Source organism: Ceratina calcarata, unplaced genomic scaffold (genome assembly GCF_001652005.2).
Source record: "Ceratina calcarata isolate Rehan_Ccalc_2016 unplaced genomic scaffold, ASM165200v1 scaffold11.2, whole genome shotgun sequence".
In the NCBI taxonomy this organism is placed as follows: Eukaryota; Metazoa; Arthropoda; class Insecta; order Hymenoptera; family Apidae; genus Ceratina; species Ceratina calcarata.
The window spans coordinates 90,652-99,559 of NW_017131914.1; the positions used below are offsets into that span (position 1 = coordinate 90,652).

At 48.8% G+C, this 8,908-nt stretch overlaps 1 protein-coding gene across 11 annotated transcripts in view; it reads right to left on the reverse strand.

Moving 5' to 3' along the window:
• Positions 1–8,908, reverse strand: part of RhoGAP100F (Rho GTPase activating protein at 100F) — a 36,470-nt gene that overhangs the window by 5,592 nt on the left and 21,970 nt on the right. The window contains exons 2-20 of one of the 11 annotated variants that reach the window (XM_026810702.1): positions 8,564–8,746; positions 8,229–8,387; positions 7,777–8,006; positions 7,350–7,620; positions 6,803–6,814; positions 6,042–6,294; positions 5,678–5,941; positions 5,376–5,534; positions 5,113–5,276; positions 4,705–5,053; positions 4,339–4,557; positions 3,574–3,962; positions 3,364–3,496; positions 3,163–3,282; positions 2,994–3,101; positions 1,994–2,046; positions 1,724–1,916; positions 1,290–1,546; positions 127–190 (exon numbers count right to left, since the gene is read on the reverse strand). In XM_026810702.1, coding sequence (XP_026666503.1) covers positions 155–190; positions 1,290–1,546; positions 1,724–1,916; positions 1,994–2,046; positions 2,994–3,101; positions 3,163–3,282; positions 3,364–3,496; positions 3,574–3,962; positions 4,339–4,557; positions 4,705–5,053; positions 5,113–5,276; positions 5,376–5,534; positions 5,678–5,941; positions 6,042–6,294; positions 6,803–6,814; positions 7,350–7,620; positions 7,777–8,006; positions 8,229–8,387; positions 8,564–8,746 — 3,552 coding nt within the window. In that variant the 3' untranslated portion in view covers positions 127–154. Of the gene's footprint in view, positions 1–126; positions 191–1,289; positions 1,551–1,723; positions 1,917–1,993; positions 2,047–2,236; positions 2,498–2,670; positions 2,864–2,940; positions 3,102–3,162; positions 3,283–3,363; positions 3,497–3,573; positions 3,963–4,338; positions 4,558–4,704; positions 5,054–5,112; positions 5,277–5,375; positions 5,535–5,677; positions 5,942–6,041; positions 6,295–6,802; positions 6,815–7,349; positions 7,621–7,776; positions 8,007–8,228; positions 8,388–8,563; positions 8,768–8,908 lie in introns of all 11 variants that reach the window. The other 10 variants (XM_026810697.1, XM_026810685.1, XM_026810705.1 and 7 more) reach the window with 10 other exon arrangements.

Here is an 8,908-nt window from a genome sequence, read left to right on the forward strand (position 1 = left end):
TATATATGTATTTGATATAATATCGGGCCATGCATGTGATAAGAACGATATAAAACTAAACGGGTGATGATTTTTTTTTTTTTATAAAAAAGAACGCGGAATTGAAAACGATAATAACGATAATACCTGTGCAAGAAGCGGCGTCTCTGTGCTGTCAGCGATTTGGTAGAGCCGGCAATTTGCGCTTGCTCTGAAGAATGAATCGTGCCCAAAAACGAAAAAAGATAAAGAAGACAACGTAAATCGTCACTATAATTGAAAGACACGTCGAGAGATAGAGATAGAAATAGAAATAGAGACAGACAGATAGAGATAGAGACACGTATAGAGAGTTTTGCGTAAAATGTGAACAAATCATAAGACCCGGCCCCGTCCGAATACACGATTCAACGTCGACGTTTCACACCCAGAAAAGTGAATTGGTACAGTACTGACACATCGAGACATGCACATTTCTCTCTACGGCGTTTCAGGTATTTACACGCTCGCGGTTCCGGATCGTTTTGCAAACTCCTCACCGTTCAAGCCTGTGTTCTAATTGCGCGCGAGTAACCAGATCTCAGGTGGTATTTTCCACCGTGAATACTCGTCGATCTGTTACTCCTTTTTATCCTCGATGACTATCTCTTTGTTGAATAGGTGGCCTGTAGCGAGCAATTTGCAAACGGAGAACGGTCCTCGATAAAATTGTATCTGTAACCGGGACACGATCGTACGAATGAGCCAGCGAACGTATACGATGAATGAACATGAGCGAATGAATGGATTCGAGCGGGTCTCTCACCGATCGGCGAACAAATGATTGACGAGATCGTGAAAGCGCGAACAGGGCTTCTATCTGCGAAGCGATGAGAACAATGGGAGGAGAACAGTCTTTTTTTACTTTGTCTACCATGCTGTTTCACAACACGCTCCGGATAATGCACATATGTGGGACACGGACAAGAAAAGCGAAGAGCGAGACGAGACTTGGCTTGTTCAATTATTCTTCTTTCACTCTTTCGAACCGTTTCGTTCAACTTTCCTGGCCTCCTTTCGGGTTTAGCGATGAACGACGCCTCTTGTATTTTATTTAATAAATATAAAAATATGATGGAAAGCTGTAGACCAGAAAAGTTTTGATTGTCTTGTTTTTTTGACCCTCCCTCTATCCGTCCTCTGTTCAAATATTTCTCAGATTTGATAGAAAGAAAGAAAATTCTGAACAGAGGACGAATCGATTTAAGATCGGTAACGGTAACGAACGTAGCTGAGAATAAAAGCGAGGAATATTGGAAAATCTCACTGACCTGGCGAGGTTTGACCGGCGGCGGAGGACGAGTGGAGGGCGCGAGGGCTGCGGGTGGTGCCGTAGGTGGGTACTGTTGATGAAGTGAGTGTTGAGGCTGCCAGGGCAGCCCTGTGCGTCCCAATGTTCCCTGGAGTTGCTGCTGCTGCTGCTGCTGCTGTTGCTGCTGCGGCTGCAGTTGATGCTGACTGTTGCTGTGCTGCTCGACTGGTGGCGTAACTCGAGGAAGCGCCGAAGCGACTGAAGAAATCTTCCGAACTGTCTGTGAAATGAGCGACTGATCATCCGGCTCATATTCTTACCACCGTTCGTTTTATCAGGCTTATCGTCCGTTCTACCGTACAATCTCATTTTTCTACTAGATCGATCGATCTTAAAGGGATTTTTTGGAAAAGCCTGATAATCGAAGTTGTCCGTCAGGAATGAAGACATTACCTGACTTAACGGGCCAGATCTCGAGGAGGTACTTGAGCACTGCTATCGGTTGCTGGAAGTCCAAAGGTGGTCCGTTCTCTTCCGAGTGAAGCATCAGCACAGGTCCGAAGCACACCGCCAGACTGGCCGGTGACATCTTGTTACATTGCGATACCACCATTGCCAGATGGTCAAGCAAGTAGATCAACGTGCACTGTTAAATCAAAGATCACGCGATCAGTCAGTGACGTCTCGTATCGATGAGAGAACGTCGAGAATATTAAGACGTACCTTATTCACTTTTGGCAAGCAGTCGAGTATACTGAACATGAGTTTCGCGTTGCCTTGAGGTCCAGAAAAGTTTTGATTGTCTTGTTTTTTTGACCCTCCCTCTATCCGTCCTCTGTTCAAATATTTCTCAGATTTGATAGAAAGAAAGAAAATTCTGAACAGAGGACGAATCGATTTAAGATCGGTAACGGTAACGAACGTAGCTGAGAATAAAAGCGAGGAATATTGGAAAATCTCACTGACCTGGCGAGGTTTGACCGGCGGCGGAGGACGAGTGGAGGGCGCGAGGGCTGCGGGTGGTGCCGTAGGTGGGTACTGTTGATGAAGTGAGTGTTGAGGCTGCCAGGGCAGCCCTGTGCGTCCCAATGTTCCCTGGAGTTGCTGCTGCTGCTGCTGCTGCTGTTGCTGCTGCGGCTGCAGTTGATGCTGACTGTTGCTGTGCTGCTCGACTGGTGGCGTAACTCGAGGAAGCGCCGAAGCGACTGAAGAAATCTTCCGAACTGTCTGTGAAATGAGCGACTGATCATCCGGCTCATATTCTTACCACCGTTCGTTTTATCAGGCTTATCGTCCGTTCTACCGTACAATCTCATTTTTCTACTAGATCGATCGATCTTAAAGGGATTTTTTGGAAAAGCCTGATAATCGAAGTTGTCCGTCAGGAATGAAGACATTACCTGACTTAACGGGCCAGATCTCGAGGAGGTACTTGAGCACTGCTATCGGTTGCTGGAAGTCCAAAGGTGGTCCGTTCTCTTCCGAGTGAAGCATCAGCACAGGTCCGAAGCACACCGCCAGACTGGCCGGTGACATCTTGTTACATTGCGATACCACCATTGCCAGATGGTCAAGCAAGTAGATCAACGTGCACTGTTAAATCAAAGATCACGCGATCAGTCAGTGACGTCTCGTATCGATGAGAGAACGTCGAGAATATTAAGACGTACCTTATTCACTTTTGGCAAGCAGTCGAGTATACTGAACATGAGTTTCGCGTTGCCTTGAGGATCGTCTGGTAAACAAACGGCCAGTGCGTCGACCATCATTTGGTAGAGGCACTTCGTGAAAAGTGGTTCCGGAAGTTCTCGTAAATAATCCTTCAACACGCCTGAACCACCGAATAAATTATATTAGCTCTGTTATAACAAATCCGGTTCGAGAATAATTACCGGTAATAACGTTGATGTCCGGGACGTTATCGGGAGACAAGTTCACCGAGCGGGCATTCCTTTCAAAGGCCTCTCTGAGTATCCTCTTCTTCGTTGCCGATCCGCAAAGCCTGTATAGACCTGATGAAACGAATCATCATTGAACGCGTTCATTGCCGATATCACGACTGCCGGAACTCGAGAATGACAGTGGAAACTTACCAATTATGTCGAGACCTCGTCTCTCGACCTCCTCGACGCACCGCCAGACGATGATGGGCACGTTTGGAACACCCATCGCTAGAGCAGTTGAAACACCTCCAGGAACTCCACCGGTTTTACTTTCTCGACTCACCTGAATCATCAAATCGAAACCAATACTGGAGTAGAAATATTCTCATAGCAGGTTGATTCATCGAATATTTAACTCACCACTGTCTCAAGATCGACGCCGAAGAGTGGGGCGACTCTCGTCGCGAGAGATATCACCGGAAGTCCTCTCCTCCGGAAAGTCTGTTGCGCGTCGGTGTATCGCAGTCTTAAGTATATCGTGCCGCGCGGTTCGACCTTGACGGCCAGCTGGTGCACCGGTGATTCCTTGAGGAGGCTCGCGAGATGTACGGATCCTTTGTAACAGAGCTTGTGCCTGTACTGCGGGTCCCAGGAGTAAACGAGCAGGTCCAACTGCCGGTTGCCAACGAGGTCCAGCTCGAAGGTCTCGTCCCAGTCGAACATCAGGTCCCCGGTTCGCATCACCGTCCTCGCCTTGTGCACCCTGTCACACTCCAGTACGCAGTAGAGGTCTCTCAAACCGCAGCTAGCTGTTGTGAATTTCGTTCGAACAACAAATATTTCATTGGATACAGTTTTCTGAACGAAGCGTTCAAGTAAACTCGAGGCACCTTCGCTCTTTTGGAAGATATTTCCAAAAGATCACGATTAAAAGCCTCGATTGTTCAGAATTATTCTAACGCATTTGTCGTAGCTGTTTTCTAACATTCGAGAGTTTCAGGTGCGAGGATTTACTATAAATAACAAAAAACATAACTGCTAGACAGCAGATTTATGGAATAAATTTCATTTTCCGAATTTCTTGAAATCTGCGGTCTGATAATAATGGTAAACGAAAGATCAGCTTCGTGAGGGTTGTGCGACGGATAGAAACGCTCTATAGGGTGTGCGGACTCCCGAACGTACCTAAATTAGGCTGACCTGACGGTGTCGAGGGCGTGGTGGCCGCCGAGGAGGACGTCGTCGAACGAAGGCCGCGGCCAGCCAGTAAATGAACCGAGAGCAGTCCGCTGACTCCACCCGCTAAATCGCCGCTGGTCGCGTCACCGAGTGAACTCAACAGTGAGCTGGTCGAACTCGGAGTTCCCACGGTCGGAGGCTTTTCTATTTTATACTTGAGGAACTCTGCGCGAAAATTGAATAATACTTCTTACAAACGATTTCTCCGAACTCCGAATGTTCAACGATTTTGCATATAATTATGAATAATTGTAAAATCGGACAATATTCAAAGTACATTCCGATCTAAGAGTTACTTGAATAGTCGCATACCTGCAGGATTAATATCTAGCAGTCTTTGATCCTGAGTTCTGGTAGGCGTAGGGGTGGGTATACTTCGCGTGGATTCCAAGTCCAGTAGATTCCTGATTCTCCTGACGGAAGTGGCCCTCTGAGTGGCGGAGCTGGACAACGAGGGCTTCTGGCTGGTCAGAGACGCACGGGCGCCGGACGCGACCGAAGATGGTCTCTGGTTCGACGTTCCGCGGTGGCACGTTGAGCTGATTGCCGTCGACGCCTTCAGATTCGCCAAGTTCACTTGCTGCGCGGACGCCGACCTTGTCGACAGACGATCGAGCGTGCTCGAGAGAGGCCTGTACGCTCCGTAACTTCCGTACTCGCCCTGAACGCAGAAATTCAATTTAGACGTCGAACATCCAAAAGCGAGAGTTCGATACTCACTTGATTCACAGCCGCGTGAATGTTCTCTGCGCTGTAGGTGTAACGCGGCGGCCTGGTCGTCGTGGCTCTGATCTGATCGTACAACGCGCTGGTGCTCGGGGTACGACTCAGCCAGGCTCGGTACTCGTCCGACGTGAACACACTCGGTGATGACGGTATTCTCCCTGCCGTTCCATAAACAGATAAAACGATCTCGATTACACTCTCCGTTCCCAGCCGGCGTCAAACGAACGTTTGCTCGCTAATTGAACATCAAAACTGACCTCTATCGCGTCTGATGGAAGGTAGTTCGGGTGCCGACAATGCCCCGTCACTATCTTCCTGATCTATTAGTCCCGATGCTACCGTGCTAAGTCCAGACCTGAGACCAGGTTGCTGGGGCAACGTTCTGCCACTACGAGGCAACGAATTCGATCTCAAGCCTAGAGACAGCGTTGTTAATTTCAACTCAATTTCTCGTGACTCTCGTTCACGGTGCATGCAAGCGGGTGATGTGAATTCCGGGTCTTCGGCCGGGTTTGGGAGGGGTCGGGAGGGGTCTGGCCTCGATCATGAAATTACTTACCTGAGGAACTCTGACCGATCTGCGACCTTGACAGCGTGGCAAGGTGCGAGACAGCGCTACTCGACGGCGGATTGTTCATGTTGTGCCTGTAGTAATAGTACGCGGACTTCGGCGAGCTGGAACACGTGGCCTCGGTGTCCGACGCGTAGTCTAGCGACGGCCGATGCCTCCTGGTCAGCGTGCCGTACTGGCCTTGTCTCTGGGTGCTCGACGTACCGTCTCCCTGAGCGCCGTACCTCGTATTGTATCTCAACGCCGATGTTCCTGCGCGATCAACAGATATTATTTATTATTTTATTTATTCGAAATTGTAATTGGCTACTGATATCAGTTTCTGGTCTCGGATCGTTACACGCAAGCGGACCTGATTTCAAGCTGGATCTGAGAAGAGTGTGCCTAGCCGGGGTGGTGATGCTCGTGTAGTCGACCCGCGGCAGATGCTGATCGGAGCCGCTCCTGGGCATGATCCTCCCAGTTCCGGTGTGCTGGCTGTAGCCGTAGTGCGTGGACTGGGTCTGGCCGGAGAGTCTGCTTCCCACCGACTGCATCCCAGCCCCGGTGGACATCCGACGGCCGCCGTTGGAAGGCATCACCGGGCCAGTGTAGAACGAGTGTACCTAAATTCGATTCAAGTCGTCTGCGATCCCTCTGTTTCTTTCTTCGTTTCACAATCGACCGATCGATACTTTTAAAAGTAAATTTCATATGCCACGGGCCGAGTGTGATTCAAAGAAAGGAGAGTCTAGTTCAAATACCTCGGCGTCGTGATCCGTGGTTCAATGGTCTCGATTAGAATTCAATTTAAACGTCCACGGATCGCCACGCCGGGCTACGACCAGGTAATTAATTACTCGTAAAGGAAGAAATACAGAACGAACATACAGAGAGCAAAGCTTACAAGGCAACAAAAAGTGGAGTTACGTTTGGTAAACAGCGACAGATATTCAAACCCACTTGGACGTCGACAAATATTTATTATTATTTTTTTATCTGATTAGATTAAAGATTAACGATGGAAAATATTCCAAATATTTGTTCACCGTCCAAGGTGGGCGTACGGTGCAGGGAATTTGCTGCATACACAAGTCTATATGTATATCAAGAAAGATTTGCTGGTTTCTTTACCTTTGTGAAATCCTGGTTAATATCAACGTAGCATTCATTCATAGAACCAATTAGTTATGTGAAACACGTGGTCGAAACACGAGAACGTGCTGCGAACCGTCTACAGTCCAAGTCGTTTAAAAATAAATTAAAACAATGCATGATCATCCGCGAGTACGCGACGTAGGAACGCTTGGAGAACGAGACGGTGCGCAGCGTACCGATCACTATTCAGGAGTGTCTCGAGACATTGCCACGAATTCACCACTTTCTTATAATCGCTATCGCAATTGAAGACAGAGAAGGGCAAACAAGTGTCAACTTGGTGCAGACAGGTATATGTATGAAAGGGTGCTCGATCCACATCGTCTAGAACATCTATGTGATCTATATCCGACCGCAGCTGGAAATTCGAAGCCCTTCTACGTGCGTTCAATTCAAACTTCGTGGCATAAAACATTCTATCAAATTCTTGTTTATTATTTATGTATTTTCCTGAACGAATCGATGAAACCTCGAGCTGCGTCGGAAGCACGAAGAAAATACTTGAGACAAGTACGTTGCTTACCTTCTCAGCCAAACTTTCCAAAGTTTTCGGGTATCCGCGCTCGTACGGCTGGAAGTGTTGAGTAGCAGACGGTTTCGGCTGATGCGTGATGACTGGCGGCGGTGGCGGTTGATAGGACCAGTGCCCCTCCGGTCTGGAGTTATAATACAGATCGCCGTTGCTGGATCCAAGATCCTGACTAGACCCGAGACCCGTCAGACCTAATCTCGACCGAGATGGCAGCATCTCGCGACCATCGCCACGTCTACGGTTACCGTCCCTGCGAGTCAAACTATATTTCTTCATTTGCACATTTCCATCTATCGCCGAAGGACGTCTCCGAATTTTTAATGAAAGGGAGGCCAGTAAAAAAATGTGATAACGGAACAATAAAGACTGAAGATGCGAATTTTTATTTTTCATTATTGTCATTAATAATTTTAACTACCTGACGTGATTACTGGTCGCATGATCGCTCTCGTCCTCGTTCAGTTCTCTCTTGATTACCACAACGGGTGGCGCCTTGTGCTCGGTCTGACGGCTATGCGAGACTGGTTGGTGCTGACCGTGCCTCGTCGCCAGGATCAGCCTCCTGGGTATCGACATGATGATCACAACGTCGTCGAGGCTCATGTGCGTCACGTCGACCAGATTCACCGCGAGGATCTCATCGCCGACCTAATTAGAAAGAAGAAAATCGAGAGGATCGATGAGGAAACGTTTTTTACCAAGAAGAAAAGTACGATACACGCTCCGATAAAAATAGCAGCGCCGGGTTTAATTCCCGGCAGGCAGCGGCAATAAGTTCCGGGCCTAAATTGGCCTCGAGGCGCGGGGGGCAATTAAGGTGAGCCAGGAAAAGTGCAAGAAGGTAGGAGGGGAGGGAGGGCTGATTCTCACCTTCAGGCAGCCGCTGTTGTAGACGGCGGTCTCCAGGGCTATCCTCGAGATAAAGACGCCGTCGTTCCTGTCGACGCCGTTGCCCTCGCGTATGTACAGTCCCAGCGTCTGTCCCGGCCTTTTGATTATCTCCACGAAGTGAATGGGGTGCTTCGGATCCTGCCACACACAATTACACTTTGCAACGTCTGCGCGCACAATTCGATCCTTGCCACGTTTTAAGAACAACTTTTCCGATCTCGACTCTGTTCAACGGAGCCGGTCGTCTCATTACAGTACAATTTTTTATTTGAATCGATTATTAATAATTAATAATTGCTGTGTGAAAAACGAACCTGCATGGCGGTGAACTTCTTCGCAGCCTCGGACGCCTGCCTGCCCATCTGTCGCGGCTCGATGATCCGTACGACCATCTCACCCCTCCGATCGACAGCTTCGAGGGCCGCTGCCGTCGAGGCGTCATGATCGTTCTCGACGGTCTCGATTTGTTTGAAGATCTCTGTGCTGATACCGCTCACCTGCAACGACAGGTCCTTCCACTTCAACCGGCGCGTGCCACCGACAGGCCGCAGAACAAAAACCGCACCGTGAAACCGTCCCGACCCTTCAAGGTCCCCGACCCAATTACGCACGTATTTCCCCTCGCCCTTCCAACCTCATTAATCACGATTCAACACGAA